This window comes from Larimichthys crocea, chromosome XXI (assembly GCF_000972845.2).
Source record: "Larimichthys crocea isolate SSNF chromosome XXI, L_crocea_2.0, whole genome shotgun sequence".
NCBI lineage: Eukaryota > Metazoa > Chordata > Actinopteri > Sciaenidae > Larimichthys > Larimichthys crocea.
Window position 1 is genome coordinate 10,209,018 of NC_040031.1, and position 24,439 is coordinate 10,233,456.

The 24,439-nt window shown below is 41.1% G+C and overlaps 1 protein-coding gene and 1 long non-coding RNA gene across 5 annotated transcripts; both read right to left on the bottom strand.

Annotated features, from left to right (window-relative positions):
• Nucleotides 1–1,459: 1,459 nt before the first annotated feature.
• On the bottom strand, nucleotides 1,460–19,508 carry hsf4 (heat shock transcription factor 4). The gene is made up of 13 exons (XM_019258366.2): nucleotides 19,383–19,508; nucleotides 17,000–17,108; nucleotides 16,775–16,902; nucleotides 15,956–16,080; nucleotides 12,384–12,459; nucleotides 11,407–11,474; nucleotides 10,455–10,554; nucleotides 9,801–9,919; nucleotides 9,406–9,639; nucleotides 9,202–9,319; nucleotides 9,024–9,089; nucleotides 4,649–4,746; nucleotides 1,460–3,842 (listed from the first exon to the last, which is right to left on the bottom strand). The coding sequence occupies exons 1-12, from the start codon at nucleotides 19,506–19,508 to the stop codon at nucleotides 4,687–4,689; spliced, it is 1,329 nt and encodes a 442-aa protein (XP_019113911.2). The 3' UTR covers nucleotides 1,460–3,842; nucleotides 4,649–4,686.
• A 1,544-nt stretch (nucleotides 19,509–21,052) lies between these two features.
• On the bottom strand, nucleotides 21,053–22,025 carry LOC109138396 (uncharacterized). Of its 4 annotated transcripts, none has more exons than XR_003461359.1 (3): nucleotides 21,903–22,025; nucleotides 21,293–21,479; nucleotides 21,053–21,152 (listed from the first exon to the last, which is right to left on the bottom strand). It is a non-coding gene; the product is annotated as an uncharacterized LOC109138396 (long non-coding RNA). The 4 variants fall into 4 exon arrangements; XR_003461360.1 differs by having other exon boundaries at nucleotides 21,053–21,155; XR_003461361.1 differs by having other exon boundaries at nucleotides 21,284–21,479.
• Nucleotides 22,026–24,439: the final 2,414 nt, after the last annotated feature.

The following is a 24,439-nucleotide window of genomic DNA, read 5'->3' on the forward strand; positions in this document are numbered from 1 at the left end:
CAGCAGAAGGAGTCTGTATATATTTTGTATTTTGTAGAGTCACAGATTCTGACAGTAGGAGCAGATTTCTAGTAACAAACCAACAAACACTGCCAGATGGAACTGTGGCACAACAAAGATGTGTAAATGACAGCTACGCTGTCAGCTCGCTGCCATTACTGTCAATTAGATGTTGGCCAAAGTCATTGTTTTCTTCTGTAGTCAGTGTTATGACCACTGCAGAGGACCAGTGAAGACAAATCCAGGAGCTGCAAGTCTAAATCTAAAACGGGACACACTGCTGCTGTCCAGGTTTATAGTTTCTAAAGTGCTGGTTATCTGTGCCACGTGGAGGACAAAAGATTCCTAAATGAAAAGTGCATTTTGTGAAGCCAATTTTTTTGGTTATTAGAGATGACCCCAGATGACTCAGCCTTTGTTGCATGTCCTCAGACGTCATGGGAAGATAATAACTTCAACTGTATAGCGGTAAAGGGTTTTGTGCGTTAGACTTTAAAGAAATGGCAGTGTGCATAGCATGAAAACACGATTACAGGAATAAAAGGGGGCAGGAAAGGAAAATAAAGCAGGTAGAAGGTGGACAAAGCAAATGATGATATATGGTGGCTTTTCAATCTGTGCATTAAAAAAAAAAGAACATAATCTCAGATGTTTTGGCTTGGCTGAGGTGGAAAAGATGGTCCATCGTTCAAAGAAAGTGGAATGGAAACAGACTTCAGTGATTAAATCACGGCGTACGCGAGACTTCAACATTGACTGGAGCATCAGGCTGTAGAGCAGATCAGATCTGTGTGCAGCGATCAGGAGACTCTAACCTTCCTCACATGAAACATAAATGCCACATTTCCATCATGGTTTTTACAGTTTATTACATCATCTTTTTTTTTTGTGCCTTCTTCTTCTGCCAACCGGAAAATTATCACCACCCAGTGTCTGTTTCGGCGAACCACCTCTTGGAAATGTGCATGAATTCATTTTTTCTTTTGCATATTTTCTCAGAATTTGTGCTACATTTGGATGCTGTTGACCAAAATCCACAAAGTGAGATTCATCCTCAACATGGATGTTTGATCCATTCATCTGTGACTATTTTTAATCTTTGCAAAGGCACCACTGCTACAAAGTGAGTATTGCTCTTACTACAGCCCCATGCACACCTGTGTCGTCCTGTCTTGTATGTGTCTTGTGGTTTTATCCTGATTCTGTAATCTTTGTTGTTTGGACTTCTGTTTATTGGATTTATCTTGGATTTTTGGACTCTCAGCAGCCCTTTTTTGGGTTGTGTTTACCTCTTTTGTAAGTTATTAAAGTTGTTCACCTCACCTTCATGTCTGCATTTGGGTCCGCTCCTTGAACTAAACCTTACAACAGTTGCATGCGCGAGGACTACATTTGCATGTAGTCAATACGCAACAATTCAAGCACTCATTGTAAGAACGTCATCCAAATCTCTCTTGATCTGCTTTCTTTCACTTTTATTTGTTATAGCAACTTAAATGTTTCATACACTGGTGAAATACATGTTCAGTTTCTTTGACTCTCTGTAACAATACACTTTAGTCTTTGCAAAAACTATTAAAAACAATTCCCGTTTTTCAGCAGGTTGTGGCCCACTTTCAAAAGCACCTGAGCACTAAGATCGGCCACATCTATACAGACAGCTCTTTATTTTTTGTTGATATATGTATGTGTACGCTGATGTATCGTCCGTTCATAGTGCAGAAGTGCTTTTGGGATGCCAGGCTTTGTTACAGCAGAGATCTTTTCACTCAGGTAACAAAAATACTTCCTCATATCTGCAATCCTGACAAGCATAAATGTCATTTAAACACACATCCGTTCATTTCCAGTGCAAATGATTAAAATGGAAATAAATTAACAGCAACTGAATGTACTGTATGTATTCATCACTCCTTGAAGAAGAAGAAAAAAAATCATTAACACTCATATTGTCATAAGGAACAAGAATAAATGCTATGTCTAAAATGTACTGTATACTTGCAAATATCATACAACTGTGATTTATTTTTTTAGTGCAATTTCACTTGTTATACACCACAACTACCTTTTTTCTTTTTTCTTTTTTTTTCATCCAGGTCTGCCATGCAAATGTTAACCTGCAGGGGGGCGGCTTGCATTCGCTTTTTACATAGCAAATTCAATATAATGTTTAGGTAAATCTACACTGAGCTAGTCTTTTCCTCTGCTGATGCAGACGTTATAGTTATTATACGTCAGAGGAACAGTCACACTGTGCTAAAACTAGATGCAAAGCTACAGTATTTATGATATTGCTGGACAAAAAACTGTGTAAAATGCCAAAAAGTTAATGCAAACCGCTGGCTCTGACGGTGGCGATGCTGCTCATCCGGTTGTTTTCGAATCTAAACTTTCGATTTGACTCGGCACAAAAGAACCATCCCACAGGCTAACATCGTCCCATCTGCGACGTCTTCCAGTCCGCCACTCACAGTTGCCATTTCCTACATTCCTATGGTCATCTATGTATTGCAGTTTTGTGTGAGCTCTCACAGTTCTGTACAGTATTGCACAATTCAATAAACTCAACCCTCTAGGAAATTTCCCAGAAGAAATATTTAGTTAACCTTTAAACCGTTGCCTGCAACCAGTGCGGAATATTTTACATCGAAAAGCATGATCAGGTATAATTTGTAGAAATTCAGAGAATTAATTTGTTTTAGTTTTTTTTTTCAATCTTGATACTATGACAGATTCTCAAGAAACCAACCACACCATACATTTAATGAATCACAGTCAACCATAATGAAATCTTTTTTTATAGACTGGCTCCTGGACAGTTGAATATATTATTTTAAAACAAAGTATTAAAAGCAGGATCCTACTGTCTTGACTGTTTATATAACTATATATATATAACTAGTGGTACAGATTGTGCAAAAATGCAGTGGTGTTGATGTTTTTTTTTAATCCAAATGGGAAGTTTATCTTTTAATAGTTTCCTTTAAACTTCACATTTAAATGGACAGAAGTCTCTGGCTATATGTCATGCATGTGCAAAGATATATTAGTCGGGTGCGTAACCTCCTTTTCGTGATATGCTTCAAGACGCTGAAGGTTTCCCTAATGGATTTTGAAAATTGGCTCCATTGTTTTGTCAGAAAGACCTTTCTTATCACGAATGGACGAACTCAGCTCGGATGTATCTCTGCACATTAATCATGATTTGAAATGCATGTATATAAAGGAGCCCTTAAATCTTCTCTACCCTTTCACAGACTGAAAGAAAATCACGTAACTTGTAAGATACATAATGCTACATTGCCCCCCCCAACTCACAGCGACATGTTTTGCTTCTCTTGAATACAAATACAGTTTTTTTTTTTTTAATAATAAGGATAAAAATATTCATTCGTACATCTGTTATACTGTAGATTCTTTATACAGTAGGAAGAAAAAGTCACTTCCACAAGCAGGAACTCCCTCTCACACAAAGACTAAAGTGCTGGAGCCAAGAATGCACCGTCTGCATCCAGCTGGCTTAATACTGGAGTCTAGATATAATTATGTCATACCACACTTGTTTGGTTTGGACTATGTTTGGTTAACTATGAAATACTTATAAGACCAGTCTGTCCTCATGCAGGCGGTTGGCCACGCCCGCTGTTTTGGTAGCTCATAGGTCCGCTGGCTATCAGCTGACCAGGAAATATAAGGATTCAGGTTTTTTTTAGCGCTGCATTTTATAGTTATGTGAACGTAAAGGAATAAAATAAAGCCACGTGTCAGAAACAGCCTGGCAGGGCCGTGAGTTCAACACTCATGCAGGGTGGAATAATGAGGGGAAGAGCAGCTTCTGTGGCCTGAGGAGAAAAACAACAAGAGATGACAGAGTGAGTCTGTGGGCCACGCACAACACCTGCATGTTTATGCATGGAGCTGAGGAAGACAACAGTTAACTGGATGAACTGAAAATACTCAAGAGATGCTCCTTAAATCTAAAGCACAGTACTTAAAGGAGCAGTGTGTAAGGTTTAGTGATGTAACTGCTGATTGCAACCCTATCGCCTCAACCTCTCCTTCCTAAAATGGAAAAGAAACTATGACGGCCTGAACTTTGTAAAACATGAAAGGCCCCACGAGTAAAAAGCTGCCAAACCATGACCAGGAAAAGACCTTAATTATGCCAAGAAATAAGATATTTCAAAACCTTTATTTATAATGCATTTAATGAAATGTATACAGCTGTATTTTATGTTAGAATTACCGTATACAGTAACACACTAATATTTTTTTGCACATTTTACAGTCTGTTACTGTCATGGTTTGACAGTTTTTCATCGTAACATCTATAGACATTTTAAAACATGGAATATGATGCCAATAGACATGAAGTCAACAGTATGAATATATATGTTTTTACTGTAAGACTAGACAAAGTTATACCATAGTTATTACGGTACAATTCTGGCAGCCACAGAGATGAAATCTACAGACATTTCAAAATATGGAATAAACACCAACCTTAATAATATCCTTTTCTTTATTCTGACATAATCTGGCAGAAAATCCGTCTCTAAATCTTACACACTGGACCTTTAAATGCCATATATATATATGGATATATATCAAGTCAAGTGACAAAGTGAGAACTAACATGGATTGTTACCTTCCGCTTCAGAAAGGACAGTTTGTAGCACGGGTCGATCACTGTTCCTCACAGCCGGTAGCTGGAAAAGCCTCTGCCTCCTGGTTCTGGAACATGTACTGTGGAGGAAAAAAACATGTACGCATATTAATTTAACCTCTAATCCTTAAGTTTATAACAATTAATAGAACATTTGATCTATTTTAGATCTGCTATCCAAGCCCGACTGCCAACACATGCACCAACAATATCGAAACCTAGCCTCGAGCCTTAGATAATTTCTAAAAGCACATTAACAAATTCGAAAGTCTGAAAGTCTTTTTACCCACCACATCCTCTTGCATTTAAGTGCTTCTGTTATGCTACATAAACTTGTCAACAGCTCTGCTCTGCAGTGCCTGCCTGTCTCTAAAGGAAATATAGTCAGGCGACAGAGGGGAAGACAGAGGTGGAAGAAAAACAGCAGCAGTAATGAAGAATCTGAGGATGATTTGTCTGTTGATCCGGACAGAATATATGAGATATGATGGCCTGTGAATGAACCACAGACTGAACACAGCAAAGCTTGAGCTTTATGAGGAAAAAAGTCAGAAGGAGGACGCTGTAATGGGGCTGGAATATATTCAGTGAAAGCACTGATGCATTGTATTGCCTCCCATATCATATTTCCCCTCATGAGGAAAAAAAGATCTTCGAGACCGTCCTGCCTGAACGACTATTGCCCAGCAGCACTTAACTCTGTTGTGATGAAAGTGCGTTGAGCAACTGGCCAAGGATTTTCTTTGCTCCTCATTACCCAGTACGCTGGACCCACTACAGTCCCAACCAATCAACAGACATCCTCTACACCACCCAGTCCCACTTAGACAAAAAAAGGGTGCTATGTGAGATTGCTGGTCAGTGACTACAGTCCAGTATTGAACACCAGAGCTCCATCCGAGATGAACCTGGGATTAAACACCTCACTGTGTATGTGGATCCTTGACTTTCTAGTTGGTGAGGGTTATCTAAAGGGATCTGACCCACTGGTGTCAAGACAATAACCCCCTCCTGACTGAGACTAACAAGGTTTGAGTGGAAGGAAATGACCTAGGCACTGCATACTTTGTGGTAAAAAAAAGGGCATTCCTGTTTCATGTCAGATGCTTGAGGAAATTCCAGGGATCCCCTTAAATACTGAAGAATTTCTACTCTCCCCTGATGGGGAACGTCACTGTCTGGTATGGAAACAGCATCAAAAAAGAGCCTACAAAGACTGGTTTGCCCAGCTGAGCTTACAATAGGTGGTGCTCTACCCTTGCTAAAAGACATTTATACCAGACAACACACTACAATAAGGCTAGGAGAACCATTAAGGATCCCAACTACCCAGATAATGTCCTTTTCTTCGTGTTGCAATCAGGAATCAGGATCCTAAATGTGAACACTACCCAAGACTGCACCTTAAAATACATGTTCTAGTCTTATTACTATCCTTTAAGACTATTTTTAAATGAACAAATTGTAGAAAACACTTCACTATGATAGCAGTGCAGAGGCTTTTGGTGGTTACAGAGTGTTTCTGGGTAAATGGGACAGAATGTATGATGAATTAGAAGAACATGGCATAAACACTGTGACTGGTTGTGGAAAAACCTGCAGCGCTCTCTAATTACTGGGTGTAGTATTGACTGCCAGCTGCACAAACAAAAACCAAACAGAGACAGCAGGAATTAGCTCTCCTTTAGATACGCTAAACACTTTTAGAGGGATAACTACAGCTCTGGATGATGGATGATATTGACCTTTTTTTTTTTTTTTTAGGTATGCAAGAGTTGTTGATATGTTGTGATCCACTCGCAAAAAGTGTTTCTGTCAAACTAGACTAGGTTTGATTGTACAATGGGTGGTGCTCTATCCTGCCTAGGTTAGGAGAATCTTTTAGGATCTCAACCACCGCTGGGCCTCCAGGACACGAGGTGGTCGGGAATTGTCTACAGCCGAGAGGTTATGGACAGAGCTTAGGTCATGAGGTGAGGAGGTAATGCTGAAACAACAAGCCAATCGTTGGGAGTTAAATATCTTGTTGGTCGGATAAATGAAAAGTCGAGCGTTTCCTTATTTTCTGACAAATGATGAATCAACATCACAGCTTAACTCTTGATCTGATAGTTCAAGGTCTGTGAAGGTTCTCGGTCGTCCAAGGTCATCGTTCTTTGGCAAGACTTCAATCTGGGGCAACTGGACATTTCTATTGACAGTCGAACACAACAAGGAGAAGCACCCAAGTGGAAACAATAGCCTGGTTAACGATCCAACCAACTAATCACCTGGGTCAGTCAGAACTGAAACCTCTTGCATGAGAGGTGAAATGTCCTGCTATGATCCAGTTAGAAGGTTCTGGAGATACATCGGACCAGCGCAGAGAGGCTCTTGTCTTGTTTTGCAACATTATTTTATGCCGCATTAAGCATAATCAGTAATTAGGATGTTACAAAACAGCAGGAATCACTTAAGCAGCTAGCTGCTGTTTGGCATTCAAGTCAAATCTCACATGGCTCATCAGGCAAACAAGCATTCGATGATTTAAAATCAGCTCATAAATCATTCATCATTTCATGCCACCACTTTCCCACCTAACTTCTTCTCCACTCCGGCTGTCAAATGCAATCTTTAAAATGCAGACCCAAAGCCTTTTTGAAAAGGTGCTGTTTACTATCGGCCTCTTTTTTTTTGCTCTTCCTGTGACAGTTGCTGGCGGTGAGAGAGATTTTCACAAGGTGAGTCGCATTAAAGACTATTTAAGCTCCACAGTGTGTCAAGACAGATTAAGCAGCCTCGCCGTCCCGTCTATTCAATGCGAGGTGGCCAGAAAATTAGACTTCAGTGACATTATTGATTGCTTCGCTAGCATTGAGGTTTAGCAATAGGCTCTCTTGACATTGGAGGTCCAAACTGTAAACAGGAGGAGAGTGGGCGACTGTATTGCATTGGATGATTTGACCTTCATCCTCAGCTTTCTGAGTCTTTTGTGAGTTGAATCACTATTCTAGTCGGTCAGGAAAAACGAGTGTTGTCAGTACATTGTATCCGTGCAATCAGTGGATGAGACTTGCCTCTTTGTTGATGGTCCAAGGCTGTGTTTACCACTGTGTTGGCATGGCAGGCCTCCTGATGCAGAAGGCCCTGACAAATCATTGCCAAATCAAGTATACGCGAGCACATACCCCTCGTTGGTTAATGCTGCAATTCTGTTTTCTTCACAGCTGCTGAAACCGAGGATAAAATAATTGTTGCCATGATAACTAATGTTTGATGGCAGTTTAAACTGAGTATCTTTCCGACCTAGATATAAAGGCACAGTGTCATGGTTATGCTTGTTTTGCTGTCTGGTGTTTTTTCCTCATTCTTCTGTTCATCGCGGCGTACCTGTCTCTCATCCAGCAATTACTCCTGCTATAACAGCCGTAGTCTGTGACGTGCCGCGGCTAAATATTTTGCTTCTGGTGATTTAACAATGTCACTCTCGTGTGCTCCATCGTGTTTCAATTGCAAGCTCTGCAGTACCTTTCTACTGTTTTTGATATCGAGACTCATTCAAGTGTGTGATGCTTTGTTCGGCCGATGTTCTCCAGCTTTCTCCTGCAAATCCTCTGATCTGCTCACCTTACTTCACCTGCAACACCAGCCTTCAGCCACCAGCAATTGCTTTTTTGTGTTAATCTTGTAATAAACTCCTCAAAACTGCATTGGCCACTGTTCTCAAATACAAAATCAAAATGTAACACATAGCTTAGGCTTAAACCTTGAAACATCTCCTAACCCAAGTAGTTCTCACTGTGGATCACTGACTTTCTGACGAGCAGACCAACCAGGCAATGTGAATGATGCTTATGAATAAGTTGAAAATTAAGATATATGTAATATAACATTAAAAAAATGAATTGGTGTGTGAATTGGGCTTTGTAGAATATTTTGTGGCGAGGACCGGGTGGCGAGCAGTGATGGGCTGTCGATGGGCACCCAGAGCTCTACGATAATACTTCATATTTATGAGACACTTGACAAACATGGAGACTTCTTCGTGAAAAGTAAGTTTGTCTCCTTAGTAAGTGGTGAAAATATGTGTACGGTTACACTTCGTAATGTACCAACTTAGTATAAAGCCGTGATCGATCCGAACTCTGGATTGGATCTGGATCTGTTTTGTTTGCTTGTCTTTCCGACTTTTTTACAAATCATGATGTATTTATTTTGACGTCCTTTTCATCTGTTTATTGTCATTAAATCTGTTTATTTTGGGCCCCTACCACTGTAGGTAGCCACATTAAGGGGTGAGTATTTACTTGTGTTAGTTGCAAGAGTAAACACAATAAACTCTTCCCTGCTCGTACAGTTGTCAGAGTGTATGACTTACTGATTTGAGGTTGGACTCCATCTCTGTGAAGTTCCACTCAGTCAGAGGCAGGCTTAAACTGAACGGCTACAGAGAGAGAAACGAGAGACGATGGTTCAGCTCATTGGACACTTCAAATATCAGACATATCTGAGTCTGTGTGCTTGTTAGTATGCATGCATGTAATATATGTACTGACGTCCATAACAGCGCTGGTCCCAGCTTCCACACTACTCTGCTGATGGCTTCTGAGCAGCAGCTGCTGAAGCTCCTCCAGGCTCATGTCCACATTCTCCACCGTGTCTGAAACCTCCACTCTACACACACACACACACACATCATCATCAGTTTGCATCATCTCTGCAAACATTTATGTCTCTGTGTTGTCTATGTGAGCGCCTACTTGTCCAGGGCTGGTCTTTTACTCCTCCTCTCCACCATGGAGGCCACAGAGCCTCTCCCCTCCAGAACGGACTGGACCATTGCGACGGGGAGGACGGGAGGTTCTGAGGAGCACACCTCACAGGAGGTGTTCAACGCTATGGCCTCTCCTGCTCCTCCTACGCTGCCTCCTTTACCTGCTCCTCTCACTCCTGGACTCACAGGCTCCTCTTTGATGAGCATCATGCACTTCTCCCTGCCGGCAGAGTCGAACACCGTCAGTCAAAAGTAACAGGAGCATAAGGTGGGCCTCGTCACTTTGTCATGTTGCATCTTTATTTAGCCTGTGATCAGCACTTACTGCCTCACTGTACGCTGCTTTAGACAGACATTAATGTCTTATATTGCATCCCTCACCTGGTCTCATCGGGTTGCATCTGCAGGGCCATGCTGGCCTGAGATATGTCAGTAACATCTGATATGATCGGTCCTCCTGTCAGCCCACTAGTAGAGCAAGAAGCAGTGTCACTGGATGGCTGAGGAAGAAGAGGAGAGAACATTACAGGTTTACAGTACTCTACTGCCCTGACTGTAATCTGTAGCCCTCCAGATCTCTGTGCACTGCTTCCCTCTAGCGGTGATTTAACACAACAGCTAGATTGATGGCAGCAGGTTAAAGGAGATTTACTTTACGTCCAATATATTCATTATTCCGTAGTCTGCGTGTCATATTTCAAGTATAGTTTGATTCATTTTCAACTCAAATAAATGTCTCAAACTGCTTTAGAAAGCGATTACATCTGTATTATATGTCGTGCGTGCTAAATCAAACCGGCTGCAAAGATCACTTCAAGAGACCGACGTGGCCAAACACTTTGAAAGGCCAGCCAATAACATTAAATCCATGTTTACTGCAGTGTGAGGCTGCCAGCACCAAAATGTGTTATTGCAAAAGGGCTGCACAGCACTAACAATTCTGCATGTTTAGTTAATCAGACTAAAAGATAATCTCAGACAGGAAGTCGTGCGGTAAACACACATTAGGTGAGTCATTTTTTGTTATTTTCTCACCGACTGGATGTAGAAGGACTCGTGCATGGCCTCCATCGGGTGACTATGGCTGAACTTGGAGGCAGGAGGACTGGGAGAGCCATCGTCCAACATCAGGGGCCTGAAGGGAACATTAGTTTTTCATTTAATGATTAATTCATGAAAACAGTTATGGATGGAAACTTTGTTTGCTCTATCACTACTAATGCCAAATGTCACTGTCACCAAATTCCAAATACATTATGACATTTTCGAAAGGTCACTAACTCTGTCTGTCTTTTTTTGTTTGTTTGTTTGTTTGTTTTGGACACAAATTAAGTTTTTAAGTGACAATTTTATTATTGAGCACATACATGATGTCAGATTTGGCTGAGACGGCCTCGCACAGCCTTTTTTGGCCTTTTTTTAGCTTGTTGATGTGGAGATGTGACAGGATTTTAAAGAGGCAGCAGGCTGTGTGTGTGTGTGTGTGTGTGTGAGTCATGAAAGCGGGTATATTCTTAACACAGATGGTGGGAACAACAAAAAAAAAAGGCAGAAGGCCGTACATGACTCTCATTAAAACTGTATCTTTGCCAGGTACTGACCCTGAAATAAACTTTTGTCCTCCACCGTGCTTTTTTCCTTTCTCGCGTCAGCCTTGTTCACACTCAGCGGCAAAGCTGACCCAGCGTTTTACACACACACACACACACACAGGCTGTGACGGGGGGGTCATGCACTTTGCTCGGCCTTCACTGTGTGTGAATGTGTGTGTGTGTGTGTGTGTCTGACTGATTCAGCACTTGTATCCATTCACAGCGCTTGTTGAGTTAGATTGTTCAGTTTGTCAGCTGAGCCAGCCCTTCCCTCTGCCCCACTGCGGCCCTGTTTGTCTCACTCTTGTTGATTGCTTCACTGTGTGCGTGTATATATACATACATATATATATACAGTATATGCATACATATGTGGGTGGTATGTGTGTACTCACAGCTTTCTCTTTAGGCCCACAGTGCTGGGTGTGTTGGACTGCATCTGGCTGAACAGAAACTGAATCAGCTGGTAGAGAGAGTGAAAGCACAGCATGAATCAGCATCCTCCTCACACACACACACACACATCCACACACACACACCCATAACCCATAACCCACTGTGCATCGTCTTATCAAAACATTTGACTGATCTTGTGATCTTGTAAAGAATGTGTCGTACAGCCAAACATCTCTGGAAGAATGACACAAAGTACATAAAGATCATTTTGATTTTTACAAGAATCAAAACAGGGTTAAAGACAGAAACTTGAACAGTTCATGGTTTTCATAAACTCTTTCATCCATTTGAGGATCAAATATGCTGAGAGAGTTTCCAGACTGTAATCCGAGCACTGCACGATGGAGAGCTGATGCTTCAAGTGCCAATCAAAGATATCCAACACTCAGAGTGCTACAACAGCAAAATGTCCATGAATGTCCAAATCAAAATCAGCCCTTCGGATTGTTACATTCTGGCACTCTAAAGGTCCCAAAAATGTATCTATTTCTATCAGCAATAAAAGACTGAAATACTAATATTAACTCTTGATTCCCTCTTCTAGTTTTATTCCAGGATAACTTATAACTTCATCTTTCTTGTTAATACACAGTAACCTCCCAGAAACTTGACACAACTCCAACCTGAGTAGGTCTAATAAGCCACAGCCTAAAAAAAGATGAAATGTAACATCAAATCTAAATATTGAAAAGTAAAGTACAAGTACCTGAGTACATATACTTTCCATATCGCCTCTGAGAGCAATTTCACTATACAGCGTAATGTTGTAATTGAGGACATTGGGTCATATGATGTAAAAAGTTGAACCCTATAAGAATCCAACATGAAGAAGAACGACATGTACGACCAAGATAAGACTTCTTGTTCACAGCATATAAACACACACATACACACACACACACACACACACACTGACCTTGTTCATGACTTTCTGTTGCTGTGTGTGGTTCTGTCTCAGTGAGACGACCTCTCTCCACAGAACTTCGTTCTGCCTGCAAACACGAGGAGGAAGAGTAGGACAACAAAACCATGTTTAGGAGACAAGTTTTCATTTTCATCTGTTGAACCTGAACGCAGCTTGTTTTACTGGCTGACAGCTGATCAGATCTTCTCCCTCACAAGTCTCTAGTTTCTATTTTATTATCAATACCTGCCACTTTTTCAAGCCTGAATTGCTCCTGCACTCCTGCACTCATGATAGACAGGATCAAAATCCATTCAGCAGAACCAAAGACGTCAAAACCACCGACACAATCCACAATCTGACTCCACGGCCGACAGTTTGGTTGGAGATTTGAGTGATGGGGACATTGATGTAGAAAGTACTCACATCCTTTTTTTTTTTACATAAGTAAAAGTATTAATACCACACTGTCAAAAGTTAGAAATATGTGCGTATAATCAGGAAAATGTACTTAAATGTAGTTAGCAGATAAATATACCCTGTGGCTGTATCATAATATATCATGAAAAGCAAAAATGTCTCTCCTAATTTCATTGATTTCACTTGTACTTGTGTATTTACATACCGGGATGTTGTTATCGCCTTTAACATGACACGTTCAGTCCTATGGGACCTTTTTCCCTCGCCACTGCTCTTTGATTTATGAACCTCATCCACTTGTAACATGTAACACAAGATGACAGCATCGCCACGGATGAGTTCATCACAAGACAGTGTGTGATTTTACTCCCGGGCTGGGTGTTACAGTCGGGTTTTATCTGTCTGTCTGACACAGAGAGGGCAGAACTGTCTGTTTTAGATCTCTTGCCGACCTCGAGGGTGGTGCACATGTGATCTTTTTTTGCCTGGAGATGTAAGAGGAGTCTGATTTGGGGTTTTTTCCACTGTGTGATGGCACCATGACAGGTGCAAATGACTCAGCTGCTACAATAATCACACCAGCTGCCTAATTTCCCAGCAGGTTACTCTTGGTGGTGGTGAAATCAGGCTGTCTGAGCAGTGACAAAATGGACTTTATATTGGACGTTTCTGATTAACCAATCACTCAAAGCGCTTTTACAGCACTTGTCACATTCATCCACTCACTGCTGTCGTGCAAGGTGACACTGGACTGAGGGGGAGCCCGTTTTACCACCTGAGCCACAGCTACCTGAAGCTGTGATGCATTTACTGCCTTCATTTAACTCTCTCGTGCATCAAAAAAAATGTGTATGTGTTCCTAAATAACATCACAAAATCCTAAAGAGTCAGTGGTGGAATATTTTCTTTGTCCCTGCCTGCACGCATGGCCACACATGTGCACATCTGGTCATTCTTTCTAAGAGCGTTGTTATTGGTGTGTATTCGTGTGTGTGTGTGTGTGTGTGTGTTAGTCAGGTGAGCAGGTGAACATTCTCTCCTCTCATTAGCAAACAATACTGAGCACAAAGCAGCTCTACTGCACAATAGATGCACAGCCGCTATTTTCAGCAACAATAGCTGCTAGAGAAAAAGTCAGTTCACCCACTGGGTGATTTGTTCCAATTTAGAGAGAGTCAATACATTTTCCTCCTAAAGTATTGTATAAAAAAACAGGAAGGGGGTATATAAACCGTAAAGTTTCACAACTGTATTTTCAAAAAAATAGATCAAGTAGCTTTTAAGAAACAGTTTTTTTTAATACCTGTGTTAAAACTACTAAACGCCATGTGTTGTTTCAGGTGAAATATGATCGAAAAAGTCCTACTCTTTGAGTTTTGTAACATATACTCACTATATTTTAAATATATACTTATATATACACAAACATGTTCCCACAAGAGTTAGCATGTAAAGAGAAACTGGATGACATTACTCCATATTTGATTGAAACTAGTGCAAAGACAATTTATCAAATGTTAAAACCAACAAAGAGAGATCCCAAAAATGTTTGAGCATTTGAAATCCAGAGAAAGAATCAAGTAAGAATCAGGGAAAATTTCACTGTCAAGGTTACAGGAATTGGTACGACCCTGTCCCAACTTTCTTTCAAACATGTTTCTGACATCGAAAGTTCAAAATGAGCAAAAACAATCAAATTTCAACATTTGATAAGTTGCCTTTGTGCTATTTTCAATTAAATATGGCGTGTCAGACAAGATTTAACGCTAGAAATACAGCATTCATGTATGTTGTATTTGACTGTCCAATGCAGTGCCTTGTCGGATGGTGCTGCATTGCAGGATTGTCTGGCAGTTCTGCTGTCTGTCTTAAATATACTGGACACTTTGCAGACTATACATGGCAGGTTCAATTATTATTTGCTGGGACAGTAATCTTAAATATTGCCTGGCCTCGGGTTTTGTGCGTGACGTTTCATTTCATGGGGAGCAATTTAATTTAACACAAGTACAATTTAGACGAAAACGAGAATATTTCACAGGGGAACTGCAGGTGAACTTCTGAAAGAATCCCTGCAGGAAGTGATAATTGAATAATGCATTCAAAAGATATGGTGTCGCTTCATTAATCTCCAGAAGGTGGATTTATTGGTGTCATGGGAATTCTAAGTTATGCCCAAAAAAACAAACTTATAAGTTGTATAAAAGTATTTCTTCTACTCCTAACGACTCATGAGTTATTAGCCAGAATGTAAAATCCTTAATACATGACTGACATGGTGGCGCTGTTGAATACATGCTTTCATATGTTGAGCATATCTCCAAGGGGGGCCTGTGTATCAGTTATGTTGACTTCAGCATGTATAGTATTTGAGATCTTGATGAATATATGTGCACCTCCATAGACAGCCATTACTGTAAAGTAGTTGCACATCAATAACTAGAACAGATATTTAAAAAAAGAAAGAAAGAAACCATCATGACCCACTTTTGCATGCCGTTAACGTGATGTCAACATGTTTCCAACCTGTTGTCAGTGTGTTATAGGTATATTTAAACCAGTTGTCTTTTTATAGACTGGTGGTTAAACTTGAAACACTTACAACAGCCATTTGCAGCAATCAAGCCATAATTCAGGTTCAGTCCCTCTTCAAGATAACATAAGATAAAATAATCATGCATGACCTATATCTGAGAGCTACCCATAACTACTGCAGTCCTGTTCAGGCTAGTGTCAGATTTAGGGACCTCTATTTATAGAATATCGCAGATAATAAATATAATACTCAGAATTATGTTTGAATTATTATATAGTCAACTGGATACAAGAAGTTTTGGTTAACCTAGAATGAGCTCTTTATGACCTCTCTTTTGTGATTTTTGCAGCCACCGTAGTTGGCTTGATAAAGGAGGGCATGGAGGGGGTTGCAATCTACAACTACACCACTGCTCCTAAATACAGTGAAGACCGTGATCCTGTAAGCAAATCAACTGAGCCAACAAGAACTTCACGTCTCAAACAAAACAGTATTTCACCCTGATTTTTATGAAAAGAGAACATGTTACTGATGTTACTGTTTGAATGTGGTGCACATTTATCCATAAACCTGCTAGTGTCACATCACAGCAGGTAAAGAGTATAGACTTTGCTGGAGGGATACTCACTGTTTCATGTCCTGCATCTGACACTCCATGTTGTCCTGTTGTGTCCTGAGGAGCTGAACTTCATACAGCAGCTTACTGAGATCCTCCTGACGAACTTTGGTCTCCTCACTCTTCACAATGGACACCTGAACAAACAAAGTACATAATAATATGGAAACTTATTTAGATTCAGCACATGCCTTCAGCTGGTGTCTGTCTGTTCACTTTGTTCTGTTGGGTGAGATTGTCAAAATCATGGTCCCCAAATGATGACCCCTAATTACCTTGGTGATCACCTTTAGTTTCTCTTTAGTGTCACTGCGCAGCTGATATTTGTAGTTTTGAGTGAAATGTCTCAGCAACTATTGGATAAACTACTTTCCAACTATTGGAAAGTAAAAACCACAAACCTTCGGCTGAATGAAATCATTAATGTTTCAGTCACATACGGGAATGTTCACATTTGCAGATGATGTGTTTCTGTTTTTATTAGATGCTTAATTTCTATAATCTAGCAAGCAATTCCTGCCGGGTTTAAATAGCTACACAACATGGCTCTCTCTGAAGCCTATGGAGGTTGGAAAGGTGGAGCGGTAGTGTTAAAGTCAGAATAACTTCCAAATTCACACAGACTACCTTTGTCTTCTTCAACTTCTGACTGCTGACTGTGATTAACCACAATCTAAATGTCTTAAAATCATTCATGAAACCAATAAACAGAGGCAATACAGACACAAATGTGCCTACAATTAAGCAATATAACACTCTGTCTGGTCAGTTTGTCTTTGAGACATTGTGTATTTGTGTATACTGTGTGTGTGTGTGTGTTTGCGTCCATACCTTCCTCTTGATGTGTTCCAGCATTTGTTCATGTCCCTGGAGGAAGTACAGATGTTGGAACTCTGTGTCGTCTCTCTCAGGCTTCACCAAGCCACTCTGCTCAATGTTCACGACTTTACGGAAACCATCTAAACAAGAACAAACACACACACACACACACTCAGAGTATCAATACATACTGTCATTGAGAGAAGAGAAGACAACAAAGGTGAAGAGTCCACTCACACATGTTGAGCTGTCGAACGAAGCTTGCCATGTTATTGTGTTTGAAGTATTTTGGCAGAACTTCTTTGGCGAAGCGTCCCTGGTCAAACACGTGGAAACTTGTCCCAGTCTGAAACAGAGAACAGTCAGTTAACAGCATCTATTTCTACAACAGAGTTGATCTATATAACTTTTAAATTTAATTCTGCTTTGGACAGACGAGAAGAAGCACGGCGCCGCTGGGATCACGCATGATTTACTACAGTACATACAGTATTTTGCTTCCAATAAAGACATTTGCACTGATAAGGAACTAGAAATTAAACAATAAAATCCATCCAAACAAAAAAGTAATTACGAGCATTTAAGGGCTATTGTTGGTGAAGGTTGGGACAGTGCAGAACGACAGAAGTGAAGAAAGAGACCAATTAAATTATTAAATGTTTGAACACATATAGCAGCATATAATACCAGTCCAGTACATGATCCTGACTGAAGGCGCTGCACAATAAGCCTCTCTGAACATTAACCAGATTAAGAAAGAAATCTTCGAGTGTTTGATGTAGCAAACAAGCCGGGGAAAATATGATTTGTGCATTTGATCATTTTATCATAAAGATCAGTTTTGTAGCTATTTATATGCCTGTATGCTGCTAGAAAAACCTTCAGTTATTACCGTCATAAACACGCCACATGTCACTATGTGTGAAATGATGTTATCCAAATGATGTGAGGAGTTACTCAGAGTGCAGAATCTATTCATCAGCAGCCAAATACAGCTCAGTCAGTGAATCAGACAAACTCTCTTTCTCTCTCGCTGTGACTCATGAGTCATGCTCTCTCTCCCAATGTTACGGTCAAACTAAGCAACTGTCGCCGCTTTGTTTTATTCTGAAAAGCGGTATTGTGCAAAATTAATGCAAATACTTTACCCGTTTTCACAACAGGTGTGAAGCGTGTAAAGTTTTTGTGTGTGTAAAGTGTGAAGGACAATTCTGGTAAGACGTTGTTGTGTCTTGCATGTAGCGATGCTCACTTGCCTACTAATAGTCTGACAATGCGACAGCTGATGCTGCACACTCTAACTATAGATGTCATGGGACTGGACAGCATCTGTCGGTGTGTTTGTCTCCCCGCGAAGAGGAAAAACAGAGGAGCCGTCCACTGAAGCCTTGGTCTCTTTGTATACACACTTATGCTGGGGTCAAAGGTCAAAAGTAGGTGCTAATGATGGCAGGAAAGTCCTCAGAATGGGGTTTTAATACAAAAGTAAGTACACGACTTTAGGAGAGGATACACCAATAAAACAGCTCCCTCACTTAAAAATCAGTGAGTTTTATAAATTTGTTTTGATCGCTCATCACTGTTAAATACTATATGTGTAACACAGAGTGCATCAGGATTGTTATAGGTGGTTTTTATATCCCAATACAGAAATATCAGTGTCTATTTGTCACGTTTCAGGTGTCTCTGAGGCATCAACGGTTCCCCTCTAAACATGGTGTCACATAGTTTTGGCAAAACTCCACATTGACTAACTACAGCAGTATACATTAATACATCAGTGATATCAGTACATAATAATTCATTATTGACATTTTTCTGCATCATGAATACATTTAGCTGATAATACTTTGATTTTACTTGTAATGGAGTATTTCTAAATTGTGGTATCGGTACTTGTAAAGGTTCAGAGTACTTCCTCCACCTTGTTTTGGACTTCCTCCATCTACGTCTAAAGATCACAGCTTAAAGAAATGTGCCCTAAAAGCACAGGACAGCTAATTCCTTATTTCAAAGCATCATCTTCTGTCACTTATTAATATATTTTTGTTATTATATTTATATTATGAAAGACAAAAATTAGACCCGTTGGTTGTGTTTTTCTCTCAGTTTTGTTAGCGATTAAATAAGTATTTGTGAGCTGCCTATTTCCTCTCATTTTTTACAGTAAATTTCTGTGGTTGCCAGAATTGTAATAATAAATAAAGTAGAACTTTTTCTAAAATATAGGTAATAGGATGTTAGTACTGTTGATTTTACAGTTTAAGTTGGTATTTTATTCCATAATTTACCTTTTGTCCATAAAAAAAACAAACACTAATTGGCCTATTAATTGACATGAAAATACCGCATCAATACCATAATATAAAATAAAGCTTGTTCTGTTTTCTGTTAACTTTATTTGTTTACCTGTGTTTTGTATTTTATGATCAGTCATTTTTAGCGTAGATTTCTATTTTTTTTTTTTTGTTTCTAAACAAAGACAAAAACTCTAAACAATAGCAGAAAGATGATGAACAGTGTGTGTTCACTGAGGAGGACAATGTTTCAGAGGTCATAGTTGCGTCCCTCTATCATCATATCATCCCTGTATCATGTCCGGTGTGTTCTGTGGACTCACGGCGCTCCAGCAGATGAGGTGGTTGGTATCTGGATCCTCCACCAGGGTCCACAGCTTAGTGAGAAAGGCTGGAACGTTGCTGGCGTAGCTGCCATCTACACCCATGGCACCTGGAGACTCCTGCATCTTGACACCTGTGCACTGACCAGACGGCTCACGACAGGAAACCAAATGTGTGTGTGTGTGTGTGTGTGTGTGTGTAAAGTGTGTGTGTGTGTATGTATGTGCAGACTCTCAGACTAGTCCATGTCTGAGAAACTCCACTTCTGATGATCCGTTACTGATAATCCCAAGTTTGTCTCAGTCTTTTTGTTTCCATCTCAGCATGTCAAACTGTCTGTATACGTCCAGGTCGACACAGCTCGCCTTGTTTCTAGTTTTATTCTTCACGTGTCTCTAATATATAATATAATATCCTCCTTTGATTCAGCTGTGTGGCTCTTTCGGTTTCTTTTTCCCTTTTGCTCTCCTCTCTCTGTCCTCTCTGCCACACCAGTCATCCAACTGAATGCCATCACAGAAGGTCCACGTCAGCACACACACACACCATTCAAGCCCACTCCCCCCTATCTGCGGCCTCCAGCTGACAATCAAATACAACAATAGAGCGTCAACACAAAAGCTTCAATAATACAGCACTGTCCGACCATCAAAAGCTACTGGTTCAACTGAATAGTGCATGGTTCAGTGTACCTGTATGCCAGATAGAAAAGATAGGTCCCTTATTATGTTGTTTCTGAGAGTCTTGAGGAGTATTTACTGGCAGCAGTCGAGTATAATATTCATGAGTATGTTTTCATTAGTGGATATTCACCTGACAATAGGAATTGTTGTGTTTTTGTCTTAAAATGAACTCTTTATATCTACAGTGAGAGCAGGTCCTCTTACATGTTGAAACTACAAACTAAACACTGATGAGTTTTCCCCTACATGCTTGGAAGGAGAAGGTGAGGCACCGGAGAGTACACATTTGGTTGCAATCTCTAACTTCGCCGCTAGATGTCACCAAACTTTCAACTTCAATACCCCATGTTTGTTTTCACAGCAGCATTTTCAGGAATGAAGTGTGGCCTAACCACGTGTTGCCATGCTTTACGTTTATTTAATGACTTCTGTTCTCTTCTACACTACAGTACTACACTAACCAATAACCACATTAAGCCTCAATATTAACTAACTTATGTTTTAAGGCCGTAAAACCCCTAACCACACACTTTTATACACTTTTCTCAGACAGGCATTGACATTTTCTCACATTTCTCTTATTTAAACACTCTCAAAGTTCTAACTTTCGCAGATTTAACAAAAACAAACAATACTGTATTGGTAAATGAAACCAAAACCTGTTTTCAAGCCCAAACATTTTTAACAAATTTAATTTTAATGCTCAATCTAAGAGGTTTGACACATCAGAAATTCTTACCAGTAACTCACGCGTATTTCACAGTTTCTCTGACTGCACTTCAGAGTCACACTACTAGCGATTGAACATTTATGTAAATCTGGCTTGACTAAATGCGAAACATCTCATAAAAGGATGACAATCACCTGTAATTCCTCCTCTTTAAATGGAGATTAGCAACGATGAAACTGATCAAATATTCAACAGGAGGTATTATGACTGTTGTTCTTTCTCACCTGCCCACCTTTAAATGAATGAAATAACAGAATACAGTGTGAATAAAGTAGCATTTATTGTAATTTTGTTCATTATAATAACATTTATGGCGAGGCGGAGTGTATGTCGAGGTTGTCCACCGTCTCAGGCGCCTTCTGGTCATAGACAAAAGAAATGACAAGTAGAAAGGAAATTAGTTTGTATGTGGGAAATACATGAGTTTTCATTAACGCAGGGTGTCTAGGTATATGAAACTAATAGATAGAGCAAATGTATAACAGACTTTGTACACGTGTGTGTGTGTTGGTTTCCTGCCGACGCCGGGTTTCGTCAAATTCCCTCCGCAGCAGTTTATTTTTCTGTTTTATGTCTTGCGTCTGTTCTGCCAAGCTATCAGCCAGTGTAGTGACCATCATGCAGGTTTCTTGTATCAGCTTTGTGATTTCAGGCCTGGAAACCGTCTGGTCTGCACAGGCGGACTGTAATGCATGATAAAGAGATAGAAAGTAATGTACATGTAAGCAGATTGCAGATTAGAGATATATATATAGATATATATAATTATATATATATATATAATAGATATATATATAATATATATATATATATTATATATAAGTATATATATATATATACTATATATATATATATATATAGAATATATATATATATAGTGCTCAAAAGTTAACCAAGAATGAAGTTCTTCATGTGTTTTTTTTCAGTTTGCCTAATAAAGTAGTTTACATATATAAAGAATATTGGATGAAATTATTTTGATTGTGATATGTCAATCAGTGTGCACAGAAAACCACCAGAGAGATGATGTGTACCTTTACTAACTTTTTAGTTGTGGTCTAGGTACCATTTTAGATAGAAAACATAGTAGGTATAGGTATACTTACACTTAGAAGCTGACAGGCTTGCTGTATCGCTTCAACTTCGCGATACGGGGATAAGGTAGGCAACTTGCTTGGCGAGTCCATCTTGTAGTAGACAAAGAAAACAAGTAATGAGAATTTGTGGGTCAACATTATATCAAAATCAATTTTATTTGAAACCTCAGGAAGAGCCACAGAGGAGGGATCCCTCTCCCAGGACGGACAGACGTGCAATGGATGTCACGTGTACAGGACAAATTAACACAAACATATTGTACAATTACAATGACTGACAAAATGACACTGAATGATAAAAATGATTAGCCGGAGTTTTTGGAAAAATTCGTTTTCAGAGGCGAATTCACCGTTTGCGTGTAAAAGATAGGTACAAACGAAGGGAAGCGTCTCCGTTTTTAAAAATACCTGTGTACGTGTAAACTGGCTAACTATAGCAGCTACTGACTGTTCGGTGGTGCGGTACCGAGCCTCCAACTCACTGAGCCTCGCCTCCAAAGCTACAAATAAACTACATTTATTACAAGTACCGTTATCACTAAAGGAGGACGAGGAGTAACTGAACATGTGGCACACAGGGCAGGAGAGAGGAGGAGAGGAAAGGGAGGAGAGAGCAGGAGAGATGAGAGAGCAGGAGAGGAGAGAGCAGGAGAGGGGAGAGAGCAGGAGAGGAGAGAGAGAAGGAGAGGAGAGAGAGAAGGAGAGGAGAGAGCAGGAGAGAGCAGGAGAGGAGAGAGGAGAAGAGAGCAGGAGAGGGGAGAGAGCAGGAGAGGAGAGAGAGCAGGAGAGGAGAGAGAGAAGGAGAGGAGAGGGAAGGAGAGGAGAGGGAAGGAGAGGAGAGGAGAGAGGAGGAGAGGAGAGAGAGAAGGAGAGGAGAGAGAGAAGGAGAGGAGAGAGCAGGAGAGGAGAGAGGAGAAGAGAGGAGAAGAGAGCAGGAGAAGAGAGAGCAGGAGGAGAGAGCAGGAGAAGAGAGAGCAGGAGAAGAGAGAGCAGGAGAAGAGAGCAGGAGAAGAGGAGAGAGAAGAGAGGAGAGAGAGAAGGAGAGGAGAGAGCAGAAGAGGAGATGAGAGGGGAGGAAGAGAGGAGGAGAGGAGAGAGGAGGAAGAGAGGAGGAGAGAGGAGGAGAGGAGGAGAAGAGAGAGCAGGAGAAGAGAGGAGAGAGGAGAGAGAGAAGGAGAGAGCAGGAGAAGAGAGGAGAGAGAGAAGGAGAGGAGAGAGAAGGAGAGGAGAGAGAAGGAGAGGAGAGGAGAGAGAGAAGGAGAGGAGAGAGAGAAGGAGAGGAGAGAGAAGGATAGGAGAGAGGAGGAGAGGAGAGAGGAGGGAGCAGGAGAGAGGAGGGAGCAGGAGAGAGGAGAGAGAGAAGGAGGAGAGAGAAGGAGAGGAGAGAGGAGAGAGGAGGAGAGAGGAGGAGAGAGCAGGAGAAGAGAGGAGAGAGAAGGATAGGAGAGAGGAGGAGAGGAGAGAGGAGGGAGCAGGAGAGAGAAGGAAAGGAGAGAGAAGGAGAGGAGAGGAGAGAGGAGAAGAGAGGAGAGAGAGAAGGAGAAGAGGAGAGAGGAGAGAGAGAAGGAGAAAGAGAAGGATAGGAGAGAGGAGGAGAGGAGAGGAGAAGAGAGGAGAGAGAGAAGGAGAGGAGAGAGAAGGATAGGAGAGAGGAGGAGAGGAGGGAGCAGGAGAGAGGAGAGAGAGAAGGAGAGGAGAGAGAAGAGGAGGAGAGAGGAGAAGAGAGGAGAGAGGAGAAGAGAGGAGAAGAGAGGAGAGAGGAGAAGAGAGGAGAGAGAGAAGGAGAGGAGAGAGCAGGAGAGGAGAGGGGAGGAAGAGAGGAGGAGAGGAGAGAGGAGGAAGAGAGGAGGAGAGGAGGAGAAGAGAGAGCAGGAGAAGAGAGGAGAGAGGAGAGAGAGAAGGAGAAGAGGAGAGAGGAGAGAGAGAAGGAGAAGAGAGGAGAGAGGAGAGAGAGAAGGAGAAGAGGAGAGAGAGAAGGAGAGAGAAGGATAGGAGAGAGGAGGAGAGGAGAGGAGAAGAGAGAGAAGGAGAGGAGAGAGAAGGATAGGAGAGAGGAGGAGAGGAGGGAGCAGGAGAGAGGAGAGAGAGAAGGAGAGGAGAGAGAAGAGGAGGAGAGAGGAGAAGAGAGGAGAGAGGAGAAGAGAGGAGAAGAGAGGAGAGAGGAGAAGAGAGGAGAGAGAGAAGGAGAGGAGAAGAGAGGAGAGAGAGAAGGAGAGGAGAGAGCAGAAGAGGAGAGGAGAGGGGAGGAAGAGAGGAGGAGAGGAGAGAGGAGGAAGAGAGGAGGAGAGAGGAGGAGAGGAGGAGAAGAGGAGGAGAAGAGAGAGCAGGAGAAGAGGAGGAGAAGAGAGAGCAGGAGAAGAGAGGAGAGAGAGAGAAGGAGAGAGCAGGAGAAGAGAGGAGAGAGAGAAGGAGAGGAGAGAGAAGGATATGAGAGAGGAGGAGAGGAGAGGAGAAGAGAGGAGAGAGAGAAGGAGAGGAGAGAGAAGGATAGGAGAGAGGAGGAGAGGAGGGAGCAGGAGAGAGGAGAGAGAGAAGGAGGAGAGAGA